This window comes from Brassica oleracea, chromosome C5 (assembly GCF_000695525.1).
Source record: "Brassica oleracea var. oleracea cultivar TO1000 chromosome C5, BOL, whole genome shotgun sequence".
Lineage (NCBI taxonomy): Eukaryota > Viridiplantae > Streptophyta > Magnoliopsida > Brassicales > Brassicaceae > Brassica > Brassica oleracea.
In genome coordinates, this window is record NC_027752.1 from 817,961 (window position 1) to 838,517 (window position 20,557).

Genomic DNA, 20,557 nt, shown 5'->3' on the forward strand with positions numbered 1-20,557 from the left:
AGAAAAATCTGGGAATATCTAATATAATATACTTATACAGTATGGAAATATTTAAAAATATTATTTCTCACTGTGGTATATATTCTTACCAAACAAAAATATACTTATACAGTATGAAAATATTTAAAAATATAATTTCTCACTGTGGTATATATTCTTACCAAACAACAAAATATCAGAGAAGGTATATTATACATAACTCTGAAATAATGCAATTTGGTAGAAAAATTACCAATGATACTACAACAATAAAAATTCATGAATTCATGAATTATTAATCATTTATTCATATGCATCAGATATAAAAATAAACCAAATACAAAGCATCTTAAAAGACCCTACCACACAGACAAACAACACAAGATTATAAACAAAGACCCAAACACAACACACAACACACTCTCACACAAGTTTTATTTTGCTTTCATTTATTTCCCCTGATTACCAAACCAAGACTTTTCTGGATCACAAGCCATTTTCCAAGCCTCTCTACTCGTAATCTCATGCACCCAATTGCGCACTTTAGGTCGATTTTCGAACAATCTCTTCGTTGGGGTTCCCAGAAGGAATTGTATATTGGGTAAGTGATGAAGATCAACCAAAGTAAAGGTATTACAAGCCAAGAATCTAGAATCTCCAAGTCGTTTCTCGTAGACATCTAGAACCTTCTCTAGACCAGCCTCGTTTTCTTTGACAACCATGTGGTCAGTCTCTAGACCGTACAGAGGCTTAATGACTAGCTCCCAAGTGAGTTTCGATGCGAGTGGATCAAACTGGTGAGCTTCGATTTCCATCCACATTGTTAGTATTGCCATTGTCTCGTGGCTTTGAAGATTCAGAAGTTGTGTACCTCTTGAGCTATGAACATATGCGATGTATTGAGTGATGGCTCGAGACTCTAGAAGAACAAAATTAAAAATGAAATTATTCCAAGAAAAATATTTCAATATAAACAAATTAATTTTAACAGTATGTTGTTAATTAGGGCGTAATTTAGATTAACCCACCACAGAGCGTAAGGTTACCATCTTCAAGAACTGGGACTTGACCAAAAGGCTGCATCAATAATACACTGTTTAAAATAAAACTTGAAATCTTTGAGTTACAAGTAACTAATCACTTGAGTATTAAAGATTTTGAACCTATATCAAACAAAATTAAATGTATATGCAGATGATTTACCACAAACCTGATCAAACAGGTGGATTAGTAATAACCATGGTTGAAAGTTAGAACATGAGAGTGTAGCATAAAGATAAAGTTAACACATGATATTTTAGCTTATAAAACAGATCTGGCATGCCTTGAGTGAAAAGTAATCTATCTACAGGCGATAGCATTTACATTGAGACCGAGGAAAGAATCCTTTTTGTGTTCACCGGTTTTCAAATCGACGGTAATCGGCTCGTAAGAGAGCCCTTTCTCAAGAAGAACAGCGAGAACACGCCTTGTGTTGGTGGAGAAAGGATTACCATGAAGCTTGTAACCTGCAACTTTTAATCAATTCCATATTCTTTAGTGTAAAGAAGACTAATCATAGAAACGAAATTCATAAATGAGAAATCATGCATGCTTATCTGAGTACATCTACATATATAAACCTATATAGATATATCTTACCTAGCTTTTTAACTTCTGTCGCACGCTTCCAATTTGGGAATAGATTGAACACCATTTTTAAGCAGTCCATGAAGGGATGACTTGTATTGCTCATCGATTACCCAATGATATAGTTACATATATATACAGTTAAGTTATTATATATATATAATTCAGAACCTTCTTTCGCAATACAAAAGCGAGGAACATATTGCTTTTACTGGCATCCACGTAAAGACTCACCACCTTTCTTGTATCTCAAGCGATGAATATTGTTCCAGTGATACAGATTCAAACTAGGGATCTACACTCTAGTTCAAACCAAGTATGAAAAACATTAGAAAACTACTTCATTTCTTTCATAAAAAGTCTTTTAAATCCGGATGAAAAACATTAGAAAGTTACTTCATGTTTTTCATAAAGTCTTTTTGAAGTTTTATTTTCTTAATATCAGCTTGTAATAAACTAAAAAAAAAATGAGGACCATTCTAGAGGCTTGATTGAAAAAAAAAAGATTTTGTATTTGGTTAAAGCGTATAATATAATTTTTTAAATCATATTTGTTAATGTGTGAAAAGTTCAAAAACTACACTTAATTAACTTATAACGGAAGGAATAATATTATTTTATGTTCTATCCGTTTTTCAACCCTTCTTTACGTTTCGTTTCGTTTCGTTTCATTACATAATTAAGAGCACTTTAGTACAAAAACGATTATACTAACTTTTTTTAGTTTCGTGAGGTTAACACAAACTATAATTATATGGAATTAATTTCGAGATTCAGCAAAGCTCAAGAAAATAATCAAACCAACAAAGAGTTCATACTTAAACTAAAACGAGTTGAACAACTAACTGGTAAGAGCTGAAAACATTAAACTATCAAAAATATCATCTTTTTTTTTTTGTAAATCAAATCATTATCCCCTGTATATAAATTGAGAATCATTTAAAAAATTGTAACCTTAAATTTTTACTAATTAAAAAGATACCAGGCTTAAGTGTCACTTAATTAGGATGCAAATTTAGCTTACGTGACAGTTTAAAAATTAATTGAAAAACATGTTGGTCTAAATTCAATTACTAGGGAACATTATAATATAAGAAGCATATATTCTTTCTTTAAATAAAATCTACGGAATTAACTAATATGATTAATATATATATGATAATTAATGACTATGAATAATAAAGATTTGATAACAATTTTTGCATCATTCTTCATTTCTGTTTAATTTTATATTATTAAAAAAATTAAACAATCACATTAACCATATAATAAAAAATTAGATTTTTTTCTTATATATTATATTTTGAATTTCTTACAATGACTTTAAATTACAAAAATGAGGAAACCTTATATGTTATGTTTTTCTTATATGTTATATTTTGATTTTTTTAAAACGACTTTAAATTACAAAAAAATGTAAGTTTTTCTTAAGTATACGATTAAAAACATTAATTGACATGTATCAATTCGATGGTTGATCTGAAACCTTTCAAAACCATATGAAATATAAATGTCAAAATAATTTAACTGTGCAAACAATGTTGTTCACTTTTTTCAAAAATGTTTTCGGTGAAAGAAATAAAGTTTTTGTGTCGTAATTTGTTTAATTTTCAATTCGATCAACCTGTGATATATTAATTATAGTTTAGTTTTACGATTTTTTAATAAAAATTGATTCGGTCCATTGGATATAAATTATACAGTAACAACAAAAAATATTGTATATATAAATAAAAAGATCAAATATATAAAAAAATTGTCAATAATATATACAAATAAAACTCAACATGCGCTTATCCTTGTATTATTATATTATCTATCAACAAAATAAATTCACATCGTGAAAAATAAATATAATCACAAATTTAGGGATCTCTACTATAAAAACACAATCACCAATTAATGTGACTGAAATCATATCCATCGAATTGTCGTTTACCATCAAAATATCTCATTAGTCATTAGTTTTCAGATTTTTATTTCCTTAGTCATTTGTATTGAAAAAGTAATAAAATAAAAATTGACGATTCAAATTCTTAACAGCTTCACTGCTTTTCGGACCCTATAAATACACAGTCATTTCTCAATTTCGCAGTCTTCACAGCTCTCAAAAACCCCCTTTGGAATACGATACGATCTGGGAGTCTTCAGGTACGTTCACCATCTTGATTAGGGTTTTACTATTTTACTATTTATCATGCACCATACAGGATCTCATTTCTTCTGTATCTCGTCTATGATCTAGAGTTTCTCAATCGCTTGTTTTTGATTCAATGGTTGAGTATCGTCGCTGAGTTGGTGATGCGTAAGGTTAGGGTTTGAATATCAATGCTAAAGATTCTCGTTCTCTATTACTTTCATCGCAGAAAATGTGTAGCGACACGATCATTGAGTATGAGCAAGGATGTAAGTGCTTGGAAACTGGTGTTTCCAAGCTTACAAGGATTCTTGAAGAAGAGACGTCTGAGAAACCGTTTAATCGTGAACAATACATAGAGGCATACACAACAATCTACAATATGTGCAACCAGGAAGACCCTCACAACTACTCTCAGAGGCTTTATCATAAGTACCACGACATTGTTGAACACTATGCCAACGAAACGGTATTGAGTTTTAACTTCTCTCTTTAAGGTTTGAGAAAAAAAAGTTTAATATATATTTTTTGTGTGGGTTAGGTGTTGCCTTGTATTCAGCTGAAGCAGGATGAGTATCTGCTGAGAGAGCTTTCTCGGAAGTGGGATCATTACAAAGTGTTCGTTAAGTGGTTATCCCACTTCTTCAACTATCTTGAACGTTTCTTCATTTCATATAGAAACCTGTGACTGAGTATCTATCTAACTATAGCTAACACGGTTTGTATTTTAACAGATTCATAAAGAACGTGAGGGAGAACAGATTGAGAGGGAACTACTGAAAAACATAGTAGACATCTTTGTTCAGAGTGGGATGGGAACTATGGAAAGGTATGAAAAGGATTTTGAGATGTTCTTGCTTGAAGACACGGCGTCTTACTACTCATGCAAGGCCTCAAGCTGGATCCAGGAGGATTCTTGCCCTGAATACATGATAAAGTCTGAGGAGTCTTTGAAAAAGGAGAAGGAGAGAGTCATTCACTACCTTCACTCAACCACCGAGCCCAAACTAGTTGAGATTGTGCAGGAAAAATTGTTGGTTTCGGTTGCAAAACAGCTTCTAGAGAAAGAGCACCTATGTGCGTTGCTGAGAGATGACAAGATGGATGATCTCTCCAGGATATACAGGCTTTTTAACCCAATTACCAAAGGTTTGGAACCTGTTGCTGAAGCCTTCAGGCTTCATGTTACTAGTGAAGGGAATGCACTTATCAAACAAGCCCAAGACTCAGCTACTACTGGTAGCGTGGAGGGACAGGTCCTTGTCGGGAAGATAATAGACCTACACGATAAGTACATGGTCTATGTCACGGACTGTTTCAAGAACCATACCCTCTTCCATAAGGCGTTGAAAGAAGCTTTTGAAATCTTCTGTAACAAGAAAGTGGGTGGAAGCTCTAGTGCAGAGTTGCTTGCAACCTTTTGCGACAATCTTTTCAAGAAGTCAGGAAAGAGTGATGAAGCTATTGAAGCTGAGATTGACAATGTAAAAATCTCTGTCCATCAGTTTCATTTTATTCTTGGCTTTTTAATGCTAATAGTTCTTTTTACATGATGATTACAGGTGGTTAATCTGCTTGATTATAATAGTGACAAGGATCTTTTTGCCGAGTTTTATAGGTAACACGTCTCCGCCTCCAATGTGTATTTGTATCTTATTGCTCACGCTAATGCTTTAATGGTTGTTTGCAGGAAGAAGCTAGCACGTAGACTCTTGTTTGATCGCAAAGTTAATGATGAGCATGAAAGAAGTATGCTTACAAAGCTCAAAGGACAACATGGTGGCCAGTTTACATCTAAGATGGAGGGCATGGTTCGTTATAAATGATTTTATTTTATTTTCCTTGCTTTGTTTTAGTAGTAACCTTTTGTACATTTTATAGGTGACTGATATGGAATTGGCCAAAGAAAATCAGAAGGGCTTCGAGGGATATCTAAAAGCTAAACCAGGTGGGATTGATTTGGCAGTCACTGTTCTCAACACAGGTTTTTGGCCGAGTTACAAAACATCCACCGACCTCAATCTACCACGTGAAATGGTCGAGTGTGTTGACGCTTTCAACTCATATTATCAATCGAAAACCACTAAGAGGAAGCTCAGCTGGATTTATTCTTTGGGAACATGTCATGTTATTGGAAGATTTGATCATAAATCAATCGAGTTGGTCCTTTTTACCTACCAGGTATCTATATATATTTATACATATATATCCTTTTGTTTTTTTGGTTTGTTCTCTCGTGACTTATATATTTTTATTTATCTGTTTTCTGTCAGGCTGTTGTGCTGTGTCTATTCAACAACACAGAAAGATTAACCTACCAGGAGATCATTGAACAACTAAACCTCAGCCATGAAGATCTTGTAAGGGTGCTTCATTCACTCTCATGCTCAAAGTACAAGATTCTTAACAAGGAACCAGCCTCAAAGAGTATCTCTACAACGGATGTTTTCGAACTCAACACCAAGTTCACAGATAAAATGAGGAGAATCAAGGTATGTATGCATAAGATTCATTGTCTTCTTTCCAACAAAGAAAAAAGACTAGCTACTAATGATTGTTGTGTAAAAGGTGCCTCTTCCTCCAGCGGATGACCGCAAGAAAGTAGTTGAAGACGTTGATAAAGATAGACGCTATGCGATTGATGCTTGTATTGTGAGGATCATGAAGAGCAGAAAAGTGTTGCTGCATCAACAGTTAGTCTCTAAATGTGTTGAGCAGCTTAGCAGAATGTTCAAGGTAAACACACAAAAACAAGAGTGTGTATGGTCACATTGGTTTCATATTTGGAGATTAAGAACATCTTCTTATTGGTTGTTTTTGTTTTATCTTGCAGCCAGATGTAAAGATGATCAAGAAAAGGATTGAGGAGTTGATCAGCAGAGAGTACTTAGAGAGGGACACCAAAAACCCCAATACTTTCAAATATGTGGCTTAGTTCAGAGTACCTTCTAGAGGAGAGTAGAGAAGGTGCTATGGTATTCAACTTTTTGCAAGTCTTTACATTCTCTCAGTTGTCTTGTATAAAATGCTGGAATTAAACGGATAAAAAAACCTTTAATTCAAGTCACAATTGCTACAAAGCCAGAGTATTTACCTTTTCCTAAAGATCTCTATCTCTATACCATGTATATACTATATGCTCAAAGATCCTAACACTATACACTTGAGAAGTGAAATAAGTTTATATATAAGGATTGCCATGAAGCTTGTAACCTGCAACGTTTAATAAATTCCATATTCTTCTCACATTAGTGCAAAGAAGAATAATCATATAAACCAAATTCATAAATGAGACATCATCATGCATAATTAATATCTGGCATTAATTATCTCCATCTATAAACCTGTATGTATCAATATCTCACCTAGCTTTTTAACTTCTGCCGCACGCTTCCAATTAGGGAATAGGTTGAAGTGAACACCTTCTTTAAGCAGTACATCGGAAGACGAGCTCACTGATTACCCAATAAAATTTATATATATATACAGTAAGTTATTATATATATAATTCAAAAGCGAGGAATATTTTGCTTTTACGTAAAGACTCACCCACCTTTCGTGCGTCTCAAGCGATGAATACGGTTTTATGTATATTTAAAAATATATAAAAAGAAATTGACGATTCAAGTTATTCACCGCTTCACTGCTTCTTGGACCCTATAAATAATACACACAGTCACCTCTCACTTTCTCAGTCTTCACAGCTCTCTCAAACCCCGCTGGAATCCTTCAGGTACGTCAAGATTTTGATCATTAGGGTTTTACTCTTTGATCCATGCACCTTTCTTGCGTCTTACGTTTTATGTTCACGACTCCGATCTAGTAGTTTACGACGGTTTCTCGATCGCTTCTTTGCTTAGTGTTTGCGTTACTGTAACCTGTCGTCGTTGTGTTAGGGTTTCAATACCGATGCTAAAGATTCTCCTTCTCTGTTACTTTCGTCGCAGAAAATGTATCGCGAGACGATCATCGATTTTGAGCAAGGATGCAAGTGCTTGGAAGCTGGTGTTTCCGAGCTGAAAAGGATTCTTGAAGAAGAGACGTCTGAGACACGGATTGATCCGAAACAATACTTAGAGCTGTACACAACAATCTACAACATGTGTATCCAGAAACACCCTCACGATCACTCTCAGAGGCTTTATAATAAGTACCACGACATCGTCGAACACTACGCCAAGAAAACGGTATATTGAGTTTTTTTGACTTCTCTCTCTCTTTAATGTTTTGAGAAAACAGTTTAATAATATGTGTGTGTGTGTGGTTAGGTGTTGCCTTGTGTTCAGCAGAAGCATGATGAGTACTTGCTGAGAGAGCTTTCTCGTAGGTGGGATCATTACAAAGTCTTCGTTAACTGGCTATCCCACTTCTTCAACTATCTTGAACGTTTCTTCATTCCACAAAGAAACTACCCGTCACTTCTTGAAGTTGCCATGAAGTCCTTCCGCGACCGTGTTTACCTTGAGGTGCAAGTCAATGCCAAAGATGTTGTTATAGCACTGGTAAGCATACATATATATATATATAATAGAATCTGTGAACTGTGATGACCTTAGTCTTGAGTAGTTCTGATTCTGCCTGGTTTGTATTTTGCAGATTGATAAAGAACGTGAGGGGGCACAGATTGACAGGGAACTAGTGAAAAATGTATTAAATGTCTTTGTTCAGAGTGGGATGGGAACTATTGAAAAGTATAAAGAGGATTTTGAGATGTTCTTACTTGAAGACACGGAATCTTACTACGCACGCAAGGCCTCAAGGTGGATCCAGGAGTGTTCTTGCCCTGAATACATGATAAAGTCTGAGGAGTCTTTGAGAAAGGAGAAGGAGAGAGTCATACACTACCTTCATTCAAGCACTGAGTGCAAACTAGTTGAGATTGTGGAGAAGGAGTTGTTGGTATCGGTTGCAAAGCATCTTCTAGAGAAAGAGCACTCAGGTTGCAGTGCATTGCTGAGAGATGACAAGGTGGATGATCTCTCCAGGATGTACAGGCTTTATCATCCGATTCCCAAAGGGTTGGAACCTGTTGCAGACGCCTTCAGGATTCATGTTGCTAGAGAAGGGAATGCACTTATCAAACAAGCCCAAGATGCAGCTGCTAATGGTAGCTTGGTGGAGGCACAGGTGCTTGTGGGAAAGATAATCGACTTGCACGAGAAGTACATGGTCTATGTCTTGGACTGTTTCAAGAACCACACCTTCTTTCATAAGGCGTTGAAAGAGGCTTTTAAAGTCTTCTGTAACAAGAAAGTGGGTGGAAGCTCTAGTGCAGAGTTACTTGCAAACTTTTGCGACAGTCTCTTGAAGAAGTCAGGAAAGAGTGATGAAGCTATTGAAGCTACGGTTGACAATGTAAAAATCTCTATCGATTCAGTTTCAATTTATTCTTGGCTTTTGATGCTAATAGTTATTTTATACAGGTGGTTAAGCTGCTTGATTATATTAGTGACAACGATCTATTCGCCGAGTTTTATAGGTAACGTAACACACATCTCTGCCTCCAATGTTTATTTGTTTTCATCTGAATCTTGCGGCTCACGCTAATGCTTTAATTTTATTCAAGATAGTATTTGGAGTGGCTTTTAACTCAGATTTAACTAAGGAGATCCATGTGGTTGTTTGCAGGAAGAAGCTAGCACGTAGGCTCTTGTTTGATCATCACAAGGTTAATAAGGAGCATGAAACAATTATGATTACAAAGATCAAAAGACAACAGGGTGGCCAGTATACTTCTAAGATGGAGGGCATGGTTCGTTACAAACGAATTATTTTTATTTTTTTCTTTTAATTAGTAGTAACCTTTTTGTACATTGTGTATAGGTGACAGATATGCAACTGGCAAAAGAGTTTCAAAAGGGCTTCAAGGGAAGCTTAACCGCAAAGCCAGGAGGGATTGATTTGGCAGTCACTGTTCTCAACACAGGTTTTTGGCCGAGTTACAAAACATCCACCGACCTCAACCTACCACGTGAAATGGTCGAGTGTGTTGAAGCTTTCAAGTCCTATTACGGAACGAAGACCAATCAGAGGAAGCTCAGGTGGCTTTATTCTCACGGGACATGTCATGTTATTGGAAGTTTCGATCCTAAACCAATCGAGTTGGTCCTTTCTACCTACCAGGTATATACATATATATATCTCCTTTTGTTTTGGTTTGTGAAACATTATGTTTTGATTTATTCGTTGTCTTTCAGGCTGTTGTGTTGTGTCTATTCAACAACACAGAAAGACTAACCTACCAGGAGATCATTGAGCAACTAAACCTCAGCCATGAAGATCTTGTAAGGGTGCTTCTCTCGCTCTCATGCGCAAAGTACAGGATTCTTAACAAGGAACCAGCCTCAAAGAGCATCTCTACAACGGATGTTTTCGAGTTCAACTCCAAGTTCACCAGTACAATGCGGAGAATCAAGGTATATATAACAAGAGCTATTGTTGCCGGATCAAAAAAGAAAAGCTTCTAATGATTGTTTGTGAAACAGGTCTCTATTCCTCCACCTCCAATAGATGAACGGAAGAAAGTAGTTGAAGATGTTGATCAAGATAGACGCTATGCGATTGATGCTTGTATTGTGAGGATCATGAAGAGCAGAAAAGTGTTGCCCCATCAACAGTTGGTCTCTCAATGTGTTGAGCAGCTTAGCCGAATGTTCAAGGTTAAAAACAAGTATAGTCACGTTGGTTGTTTCAATATTTGGAGATTAAGAACATCTTCTTAATGGCTGTTGTTGTTTTGTTTTGCAGCCTGATATAAAGATGATCAAGAAACGGATTGAGGATTTGATCACGAGAGATTACTTGGAGAGGGATGCAAAAAATCACCACATTTTCAATTATGTGGCTTAGTTCAGAGTACCTTCCAGAGAGCAGAGAAGGTGTTATGGTTTTCAATTTTTTGTTAAGTCTTTACATGTATAAAATGCTGGAATGAAACGAACAAAAAAAAACCCTTTTAACTAAACAAACAATTGCTACAAAGCCAGAATTGTTTTGCTTCCAGTCCTTAGAAGACTATCATTAACCCTTTCCTAAAGTTGTCTTATACTATATTACTATGTATATACTATATGCTACAACACTCAAAGGTCCTAACGCTATACACTTAATAAGTGAAAATAAGTTTATACAGTCTTCAATTTTCCAAGCAAAAAACTCAACGGTCAGCTTCCTCCTTGTCTTCTCTGCAGTGAGTATGGTCTCTGTGATGTTAAACTTTTACAAGGTGGGATCATAACTCATAATCACATGTTAATGGATTCCATTGCAAGCCTCACCACACGCAACAGTTTCTCCATGTCCTGAAAATCGAAATCAAGAGCCCTTTTGATGGATGCTATGCCATTACTACTGTATCGAGTGTCAGACGATTTTCCCTTTGCAATTGCAATTGCAAACGCTGTCTGTGCTTTTCTTGATGCATCCATAGCATAGCTTACGTTTTGTGACTGCAAGAGCATTAATATAATACGTATATAAGAAGCATTCATTAACGCAACTGAACACTCATGCATCTGATGATGATGTTTACACACACAACACTACTCTTTTATGAAGATGGTATTGAATACGATGCTATATTTGAAGATGATTCCAGTTCATGTTGCTCAAGTCTCAGTCAAGCAACCATCTCAACTACGTGTACTAAAATCCTGTTGAAATTTCCACATACGGTAACTAGAGAAGCTAAATGGTGTTCTGTAAAGATAAACATAACTGAACTTACAAATGCCAAAAGCTGTGAAAGAGAGGAGTTGTTTCCTGAAGAGAGAACATGATTTCCGGTTACTCTAGGAGATGACCTCACAGTGTTGGACAAGGCAGCCTTCTCTGCTGCCAGTGTCTGGTTTGGATTTTCACCATCAGAAGCAAAGGAAGGAGATTCACCTGTTTGAAACCCCCAACAACATGGAAAGTAATTCATCAGAATCATGCTCACAAGAAAATATGAACCAACATACTAAATCCATTGATGGCCATTTGTTTTAAATACATTCATTCAAGAGTTTTTTCAAAATTATGATAAATTTTCCCAGACCGAAACAATTTAAAATATAGCTCTTTATCAAAATACCTGAAGGAATCTCTTGCAGAGCTGCTTGCAACTCAGACCGGTATCTGTTTATGTTTCCATGGGAGGAATAAGTTATCCTCAGATATGCTACTTCCATACATTTATAAGCAAGAGCAGCTGCCCCCATATCTTTATTTTTCTCATATTCATGAGCACAGAACCTGTTAACATAACATGAAGATATCGGTTCAATAGAACATTTTCACATCTTGACATGCTAGAAATATCTATAAGCCACATTGCAGAAGCTCAGCGAAGATGAGAGGGTAACATGAACAACTACCAACACAGTGAAAGGCTTCTTCTAGGCAGTAAAATAGTAGAAAGTCACAAAGTCAGATCTTGCTGAATGCCAAACTTACTCGCAAAGTTTTGATGTGCTGCCATAAATATCATTGGATCTGGCAATGCTACCAGAGGACTCCAAAAGAGAAGCACCATGAAGAAATTTAAGCGCTGCCTGAAAGTAAACACTAGTGCTCTCTTGATTGGACACAACATTCTGCAAAAGTTTACTGTCAGCGTTAAGCCACATCAAACATTAACCACTGCAACATTTTGCCATAAACATATGCCAAACCTTAAGACGATCAGCCATGTGTTTTAAATCTGTAGCCTCTTTGATTGAGTTGGAGGCAGTCTGACACGTGGATTCCTTTTTCAAAGGGCTTGAGCCAACATCATCCTTATGCGTACTTCCATTCTGCTTTTGGTTTAGTGAACTGTGATTATCATTTCTCATCATGTGTTCCTTTGTATTTGATATCTCAGTGCCGTGGCCCAAGACTTCAACTGGTGGAGATGGTTTATTCTTTAATTTCTCAGCGATCACTTCCAAGTGGTTGCTCTTCCCACGAATAGTTTTGGCTCTATCAGAGTTCTGTGGAGAATGAAAATGACTACCATTTGTATCTAGCTTAGTATCAGGATCTTGATATTCCCTTGAGCCTTCTTTATTACTCTCCGTAGACACTTTTCTAGTAGGTCTTTTCTTGCTTCTACTTTCTTTTGTCTTTACTTCAACAGCAGTGTCCTTGGAACTTTGTGCAACCTCCTTTGTTGTCCCTGGGTTATCCATAGTGCTATAACCTTCACCATCTCGGCATCTTTTTAACGTATCACCAGCACTAGATTCAGTATCATGGTGTTCATCCCCTTCTGAGTTTCTTCCTGGTTTAAGCTCACGTGGGTCTAAGGCTGAAGGAGCTGGTGAGTCAACTAGCGAACCTTTAGCTTCGTGGACACTAGTTTTGATCATTTCACTATCTCTACCATTTTCCTGACTACGTCCTCTGTCCCTATCACAACTTTCATTACTGGAAGGCAACTCTTTTACATCACAACTTGAACCCTTAAGCCTCTTTTTCTTTCTAACTTTCTCTCCACTTGACTCCATTACTGCAGCTTCTCTCATACAATCTCCACTTACTTTGTTTTCCTCCTGTTTCCTCTTTCTGTCTTCATGTCTATCATGCGAGTAAGCCTTAGCAATATCCTTCACTTTATGGCCTGAGGCTTGAGTGATCATAGTTTTATTTACACCGTCCAGAGTTTTGTTGGAGCCAGGTTGATCTACAGAAGAGAAACGTGATTTTCCAGTCTTTGGTTTCTTACAAGTCCCAGAAAGTTCTCTTTCAGGTCCCACTCCCAAAGGAAGAAGCTTACATGCCTCTTCATCACTTTGAACACTGTCTAAACTCTCCTTAAATGCATTTTCTTCTGAAAGCTTTTCTTTCTTAGCTTCAAAAACCAGGCTACTTTGCTCTTGTTCTTCTGATTCTCCTGAATCACCAAAGAATCCTTCACACACATCTTCGGATCCTCCAATATCTTCTTGATATTTATCTACTACAGCCGTATTACTTATATTTACAGCAGTATCCTTGCCTCTCAAACTATTCCTGCTTGAACCTTTTTGTGACTTATGTGCTTCAGGCAGCTCTGACTTCAAAATTTGGTCTTCATTCCTTGTCTCACTCTTACTAACCTTTTCCAGTGCAGGCTTTGAGTCTGACTTGTTGACATAAACATATCCAGCATCTGTCATGATCTTTTCTTTCTTTCCCAACTGAATAAGATCAACAGAGAGAGGTGATAAAAGCTGATCTTTATGCAAAGGGAACGACACCATAGCCTACACCAAGGAATGCATCACAAACAAAACTCATCTTCATCATTCTTCAATTTTCATGGACAGAACAAAGAAACATAAAAAGGTAAAAAAATAATATTTTACCATAAGAATTTTGGTCGGCGAATCATGAATCCCATTTAGCAACCGTTCTTCAACTTCAGAGAGGCAATTCACCCGCGAGGTTGATGGTGGCATATTGAGGCCTTGTTTACTATCATAGGTTGAAACGTTTTTAGGTGAGGAGAGGTCACTTGAACCAACTTTTATACGGAGTCTGAATGTCTTATGATTCACCGGAGCAGAAAAAGAAGAAGAAGGTTTAGTGACAGGTTTTTGTTTGCTATCAGGTTTTTTCAAATTGACCAAAACATCGGACGCAGGAAGAGCTTTAGAGGTGGAACCAGATACTGATACTTGGGGTGCAGCCGATGAAGCTGAGCATTTAGATCCACTCACCTATAAAATAGGTTGACCTCTTAATAAACAAAAAAAATGCATTCACTAAATGTCTATCTGAAGATTGAGTGGCTCCTTACCACCTGGTGTTGAGCTTGTGGTGGTGGACTCTTACAAAGAGGAGATCTTTGATACATAGACAAAAACGAACCATAACCACCATACTTTGCACCTATACATATATGAGAGATGGTGTTAAAAGGGAATGAATACCCTCAAAGGCAAGTAAAGCATAAGAAAGGAACATTACCCAAATTCTCAGCAGAAACTCCACCTTCAAAATCCTTCTGAAAATGTCCCAATACATTCTCGAGCTTCTCATCCTTTAAAAGAAAAAAAAAATCAAAGGGGTTTATGTCTAAGTAGTAGTTGAAAACCAACAAAGAGGTTAAGAGGAAGAGGTCATTACAATATAAGAGAGAGCAACATCAGGGTCAACGCAAGAAACATAGGAATGAATGCTATCTTCCTCAAAGTCGCTGTCTTCCATCATTTCTTCCTCAGTTCCACCAAACCCTATCCCTATTTCGTTTCTCGCAGAGCTGTTGCTCACCGAAATCATCTAAAAACCCAACCTTTATCCGACCCAAATCGCAGAAGCCAAATCTTCCAATCATACGAATTTGGAGCTCACCTGAAGAATCTGGAGATGCAAAAAAAAAAGAAAAACTTGCAAAGATGGAAACGAGATTCCCCACTTTGGTTTCAGAAATTCAAAATTTGAGTTTTCAGATTCCTCCTCATTCTCTCTTTGTCGCTATTTTCTCCAACAAATTTAATAAAAAAAAAAGAAGAGAATTTACTCAAAACACACAAATAATTCATCTAAACGAGTTCGGACCAGCTTCCACAAACAAAGCAAACTTCCATGTGACGTTGATGATGTCAGCGTTTAAAAAGTTGGTTCTTTCCGACCAACTATAAATAGGATTTGTCTTAATAATCTCCTTGTGAAAAGGATATGCTGTCTACAACAAATTTGGAACCAATTAAGATTCTCTGACCCAAATCAAAAAGGTTTTTATTATTGTGCTAATGTCATATGTACATGGAAGGTTTTAGCTCTGTAATCTGTATGCTACTTTTTTTTTTTTTTTCGTTGCTAATATGACTTGAGGAGTTTTAGCTGGAACGGCCTTCAAATTGGTCTCGAAGCGCCTCATACTTCTTCAGTTCACTTATGGAGAGTGATGGCGAAAGCTGATCCATCGCCTACAAACAAAAGTAAGAAGAATGTTTAGAAACTATATAGAGATTTCTCAAGAAGCAGAGAAACAGACTTTTGTCTGATGCAATGTGTTGAAAAAACTCAGTTCTCAAGCTCTTTTAGAGTAGATAAGAGTTAAAAAAAGGTTGTACCTTTATAAAATCCACATACTCTACAACAACAGAATCTGGATCGTCTTCTGGAAGAGACACTCCTCTGAATCTGAGTTCAAGACCTGTAGAAATTTGCCACGGAAGCAGAGATTGAACATTGTTTCGATAAGACTAGAGGCTTATTTATGTACAGTCTTTAAAAAGTGTTAATCCTCTCTTTCTCACCTTTCGCTTAGCTGCCTGAAACCAAGCATCCGCACACAATGCGTACATATCAGCGCCAGTGAACGTCGAGGGACACTTCTTTGCTACTGAATAAAGCGATACATCTTCACTTAGCTTAAACTTCCGCGTCAGTGCTTTTAGGACCCTGTAACAACAAGGATCAGATGAAATTTTTGTTTCTGTTGCTGGATAAAAACTCAAGGCTTTGATTGTTTAGGTGCTGAAACCTTTCTATGTAAGTCGCATCAGCGTTGACTCCGACATAAAGAAGTTTGTCGAATCTGCCAGGTCGTAGAAGAGCTGGATCAATCAGGTCAGGTCTGTTGTTTGCTCCTATAATAAACAGATCCTGGGAAGAATCGCTGAGTCCATCAATCTCTGCAAGCATCTGAGAGACCACTCGGTCCATGACTCCCCCTGAATCACCAGAAGCACCTCGAGCTGGAGCAAGTGAATCAAGCTCATCAAAGAAGATCACACACGGCCGTGCTGATCTCGCCTGCCACAACACCAGTTCAATCACTCAAGAGAAATGGGACCAGAGATTCAATACGCTTCTTCTTCAAGGGAGGAGGAAAGATTCAATACCTTTTCGAATATATCTCGAACATTTTTCTCTGACTCGCCAATATACATGTTGATTAACTCTGGACCTTTTTACGCTCAGGAAATTTAAAGAGCACTCTGTCGCCACAGCTTTTGCAAGTAAAGTCTACATATTTAAATAATGAAACGATCAATATAACTGCCAGAAAACAGACATATTAAGAGATGCTAAAAAGTCACCAAGACAAAACAGCTTACTTACTTTCCCTGTTCCTGGAGGGCCATAGAGAAGTACACCAGAACGTTTACGTAGTCCAGATGAGAATAAATCTTTATGCAGGAGAGGTAACTGAACTGTGTCCAATATCGAAGTCTTCACATCCTCAAGCCCACCAACATCATCCCATTTCACATTTGGAACCTGAGAACGCAAATAAGCCTTTTAAGTAAAAATATGCAAAGCTGTCTCATAAACAAGAAAGCAAGAATGAAAAAAAAAAACACCACAGAAAATAACTGTGCTATTGTTACCTTAGGAGCACCAAGGGCTGATGCATTTCTTTTCTTTGATCGATCCAAAGCTTTTGTGAAGTCTGCCTTAGGTGTTAATGTCTCATTGCTCTTATCTAATTGACTTGACTGGTCTACATCATCTCCAACAGGATCACCCGACAGAGAATTCATCTTTTCAGTCTCGGACTCTTTACTGTTGAATAAGTTGGCACCAGCATCAGCTACAAGAGCAAGCAAGTCCCGAGGTAGGAAACCAGAAGTCTGCCCAACTAATTCTTTCACAAATTCATCTGAGCTGGTCTACAAAAAATGGCATTATCTGTGCATTAAGCTTTGAAGTTATGAACTATAGTTCAAACAAAGTTATAACATTATAAATAACTTAATTTAAGTGCATTGTACTCACATACATTAAGGAGCTGAGAAACACCTTGGAGTGACTGAGACAGCATCTCAGATCTCTGTTCGTCATTTAGAGAACCCATCCGTATCTCATGGCTAAAGCAACGCCTGATTGTCGGAGAGAGACCTTCAGTGCTTTCAGTAGATGCAATTAACAACACCTGGTGTCCCCTAAACTTCCCAACTTCATCTACAGACTGCATTAGCAGATTTTCAGATATGGAATCTCTTCTTTACTTGTTACAGCCAATTTTTAAAATCATTGCGAGTTATTTGTGGCCTTAGCTACAGCCATTTAGTAAAATGAAGAGTGAACTTAAGTGAAACTGTGCAACATGCAATGGATAACAAAGGAAAGAAATGCAAAACTTACGGAATTGTCATTCGATTCTTCTTCCATGGAACTGTATTCACCATTAGAAACTGGCTCAGTGAGTTCCCTAATAACCGATGCAATCTCCGAGGCTACGCCAACTCGATCCCCCTGGGAGCCATCCTGAGATCCCAGATTTTTAAAAACATCGAAATGGCGGAGCAGAAGTATCGTTGGTCTAAACCTGTGACAATGAATACAAAGGCATTCGCCAAGTTGGATAAGGCTACAATCCCAGAAACTGCACAGTGATTTACTAAATGCATATCATATAGGATTATGGATAATGAATATCTGAAAGAAATAAAAGATATAAAAATTATTCTTATTTACCTTCGTGCCATATTAAAAGTCTGTGCCAGAGCAGTAGACGTCTTCCTTTCAGATGATGATAATAAACTGTGGCAGCTATATTCAACTACATGCAGGCCCAACCTCCTAGCAACATAGTTAACAACAATTCGCTTCCCGCACCCTTGACACAATCTATATGCAAAAAGCATTAAAAAGATATGAATACTTCCCCCATATCACGGCAGGCCATTTGAAGAACGAAAATGTACCAGGCAGGCCATGTAGTAAAACAGCAAACCTGAGCTTTAAGGAGAGTGCTGATGGGCAGAGAGGTGGAGAAAGCACCGACGCCAAAACATTTACTGCGTCCTCCTGCAAAGGCATAGGGACCTTTGATCTAGAAACCAGCAAATCCGGTGGAAGACCAGAAGAGACCGTTCCTCCAAGTACAAGAGCGGTTTGGTAGTGATTGACTCGAAGAAACCTCTCATTAGATGGTTCCATCGCAATAACCTGAGCATGAGAACTAGTCGCTCAGTAAATTCTGCCTTTTTCTGGCAGAAAAAAAAAACAAAAGTTTACCTTGAAATATATATAGTCCTCGCTTTTGGAGCATAACCTTCCACTACATGGAATACAAATGCTTGAACCACAGTTCCAGTCAATGTAAACGCGAAACACACCCCCTCTTGACATCTGCCTATCAGTTCCAAAATACTTATGCAACACAGAATGGTACCACACTCCGGGATCTTAACAAACGAAACCCTCAGATGCGATGCATACCCCGGAGCTTCAGACACAGGTTCCAACTCCAAACCAATCTTAGAGCCACCCACCGCAGATTCCCCTTCGTCGAATTTAGCAACAAAATACTTCTCCAAGACCTCGTTCCCTCGATGGACGAGGGACTTCAGGCAAGACACGTGCAAGCCGAGATTAAAAGCTAAAACATCGGAGACACGTAAGCAACCTCTTGAGCTAGTAACTGCTGAGTCATCATCATCAAATCGTAAGTAGGAAAGACAAGCATTGTATGGAGAGAGTCCAAAACGAGAGAGGCATCATCCAACGTCGTCGTCTTGGGAGGAGGATCAAGTACAACGACTTGCGCGATCCGTTGGATGCCTATGTCGATGTTGTTGATAACAACCTTGCATTATTGAATACTACTCAATGTCAAACATCGAAACTCAATTCAACATATATATACAAACAATAAAGTATCAATCTTTTTCTCTTTATGTAAGTCAGTGAGTGAAGAAAGATAAGAACTTTACCAAAGAGCCGGCGTTGATGGAAAGTCTCTTGAGTCGAGAGTCCAACCAATGCTGAGTCATCGAAAGAATCAAACTTTGAATCGGAATCATTTACTCCGTCCCGTTGCCACCTGAGAATGCCAGCTGGCAACCTAATCCCGTCGCTATTCGAAGCTCGGGCGCCGCCGGAAGCGACGGGTTGAAGAGAATTGAGCACTGAGCGGAGTGTGGCTCTGGTGGATGAGAGAACGAGAGGACTCCGTCTCTCCACCATTGCAACGGAATCGAATCGAATTCAGAAATTTTGAAAAATCCCTAATTATCCATTTTAGAAGCTTTGAATCAAAGACGCGAACCGAGGAGGAGGAGGATCAGGTGATGCTGAGAAGATGACGCGGCAACATATTTGCATTTTGAGTCCAAATCTTTTGTCAAAATTACATTTTCGACCCTTATTAATATACTCTGGTTCAGAACCAACCCTTTTTCTCTGTAATTTAGTAATTAGCCACTAATTTCTTATTAGTCAACCTTTACACAATCAAACTCACAAAAAAAAGCTTCTCATATGTATCTCAATCCATCATATAGTATCATAATTACCATAAATATAAAATGATAGGTTTTGAGGGGCTCAAGAATTTTTCGATCAGCCTATTAACATCATTACATAAACAGCCTTAAAGCTAAGTGTAAATCTCATTAGGTGTAATCACTAGGAATCACTACAGCTTTCTATTTCTTTATTTGACCAAAGCAAGAAAGGCCCTTAGTTTTTCTGGACCACACGTAAACAATATATATTCAATGTTAAAAGCATGGAGTGAGCTTAAAGCTTGGTCTCAATATAATTCACATGCAGGTACATCATTCTAGTTAGATTTATATACGAAAAATTGAATTATAAAATACACATGCTTATAAAAATTGCATTCTTAAAGCTTGGCCTCACTAAATAATTCACATGCAAATACATCATTCTATAGTTAGATTTTTTTTTTTTTGTCAAGATCATTCCACAGTTAGATTTATATACAAAAAAAAAAACTGCAACGTAAAATCCAACACTGAATATTTACTTTATCTAAAACGTTTCAATATATATTTGTTGCTAGAAACGTTTAAATATACTTTATCTCAAACCTCCAAAAATATTCTTTTTCTATATGTCAATACTTGGCTATTGTATTTTAACCAAAAAAAAAAAAAAAAAAAA

At 37.2% G+C, this 20,557-nt stretch overlaps 4 protein-coding genes and 1 pseudogene across 6 annotated transcripts; 2 read left to right on the forward strand and 3 right to left on the reverse strand.

The window, feature by feature from the left end:
* Window positions 1-249: 249 nt before the first annotated feature.
* LOC106292707 (glutathione S-transferase F4) lies at window positions 250-1,714 on the reverse strand. 2 transcript variants are annotated; one of them, XM_013728350.1, is made up of 4 exons: window positions 1,621-1,714; window positions 1,345-1,487; window positions 1,008-1,056; window positions 250-898 (listed from the first exon to the last, which is right to left on the reverse strand). In XM_013728350.1, the coding sequence occupies exons 1-4, from the start codon at window positions 1,712-1,714 to the stop codon at window positions 429-431; spliced, it is 756 nt and encodes a 251-aa protein (XP_013583804.1). In that variant the 3' UTR covers window positions 250-428. The 2 variants fall into 2 exon arrangements, with proteins under 2 accessions (XP_013583804.1, XP_013583803.1); XM_013728349.1 differs by having other exon boundaries at window positions 1,345-1,493.
* Window positions 1,715-3,712: 1,998 nt separating this feature from the next.
* Window positions 3,713-6,681, forward strand: LOC106293749 (annotated as a pseudogene).
* A 1,014-nt stretch (window positions 6,682-7,695) lies between these two features.
* On the forward strand, window positions 7,696-10,665 carry LOC106295292 (cullin-1-like). Of its 2 annotated transcripts, none has more exons than XM_013731152.1 (9): window positions 7,696-7,932; window positions 8,014-8,247; window positions 8,342-9,100; window positions 9,169-9,224; window positions 9,374-9,497; window positions 9,569-9,868; window positions 9,943-10,161; window positions 10,231-10,404; window positions 10,493-10,665. In XM_013731152.1, exons 1-9 carry the CDS (start codon window positions 7,696-7,698, stop codon window positions 10,592-10,594), a joined length of 2,205 nt encoding a protein of 734 aa, XP_013586606.1. In that variant the 3' UTR covers window positions 10,595-10,665. The 2 variants fall into 2 exon arrangements, with proteins under 2 accessions (XP_013586606.1, XP_013586607.1); XM_013731153.1 differs by having other exon boundaries at window positions 9,374-9,423; window positions 9,567-9,868.
* A 10-nt stretch (window positions 10,666-10,675) lies between these two features.
* LOC106295294 lies at window positions 10,676-14,859 on the reverse strand. Its single transcript, XM_013731155.1, has 9 exons — window positions 14,819-14,859; window positions 14,660-14,732; window positions 14,490-14,573; window positions 14,056-14,409; window positions 12,400-13,953; window positions 12,182-12,321; window positions 11,820-11,980; window positions 11,472-11,632; window positions 10,676-11,193 (listed from the first exon to the last, which is right to left on the reverse strand). Exons 1-9 carry the CDS (start codon window positions 14,857-14,859, stop codon window positions 10,990-10,992), a joined length of 2,772 nt encoding a protein of 923 aa, XP_013586609.1. The 3' UTR covers window positions 10,676-10,989.
* Window positions 14,860-15,194: 335 nt separating this feature from the next.
* Window positions 15,195-19,683, reverse strand: LOC106295293 (peroxisome biogenesis protein 6-like). Its single transcript, XM_013731154.1, is given in 18 exon segments — window positions 15,195-15,621; window positions 15,769-15,827; window positions 15,830-15,851; window positions 15,955-16,099; window positions 16,182-16,453; window positions 16,543-16,611; window positions 16,613-16,666; window positions 16,763-16,921; window positions 17,032-17,313; window positions 17,424-17,612; window positions 17,789-17,972; window positions 18,122-18,263; window positions 18,352-18,595; window positions 18,665-18,813; window positions 18,816-19,032; window positions 19,035-19,235; window positions 19,363-19,393; window positions 19,395-19,683. Coding segments are annotated over 18 exon segments (2,730 nt in total). The 5' UTR covers window positions 19,616-19,683; the 3' UTR covers window positions 15,195-15,531.
* Window positions 19,684-20,557: the final 874 nt, after the last annotated feature.

Excerpts from the sequence above, each read along its gene's own strand:
- LOC106292707 (XM_013728349.1), bottom strand. The coding sequence starts at position 1,714 with ATGAGCAATACAAGTCATCCCTTCATGGACTGCTTAAAAATGGTGTTC. Across the intron at positions 1,057-1,344 it reads ATTCTTTCCTCGGTCTCAAT|CCTTTTGGTCAAGTCCCAGT; the intron begins GTAAATGCTATC and ends TTATTGATGCAG. Across the intron at positions 899-1,007 it reads TGGTAACCTTACGCTCTGTG|AGTCTCGAGCCATCACTCAA; the intron begins GTGGGTTAATCT and ends TTGTTCTTCTAG.
- LOC106295294 (XM_013731155.1), bottom strand. The coding sequence starts at position 14,859 with ATGTTTCTTGCGTTGACCCTGATGTTGCTCTCTCTTATATT. Across the intron at positions 11,981-12,181 it reads AGCACATCAAAACTTTGCGA|GTTCTGTGCTCATGAATATG; the intron begins GTAAGTTTGGCA and ends TTATGTTAACAG. Across the intron at positions 11,194-11,471 it reads TTTCACAGCTTTTGGCATTT|TCACAAAACGTAAGCTATGC; the intron begins GTAAGTTCAGTT and ends ATGCTCTTGCAG.
- LOC106295292 (XM_013731152.1), top strand. The coding sequence starts at position 7,696 with ATGTATCGCGAGACGATCATCGATTTTGAGCAAGGATGCAAGTGCTTG. Across the intron at positions 9,869-9,942 it reads TGGTCCTTTCTACCTACCAG|GCTGTTGTGTTGTGTCTATT; the intron begins GTATATACATAT and ends GTTGTCTTTCAG. Across the intron at positions 10,162-10,230 it reads GTACAATGCGGAGAATCAAG|GTCTCTATTCCTCCACCTCC; the intron begins GTATATATAACA and ends TTTGTGAAACAG.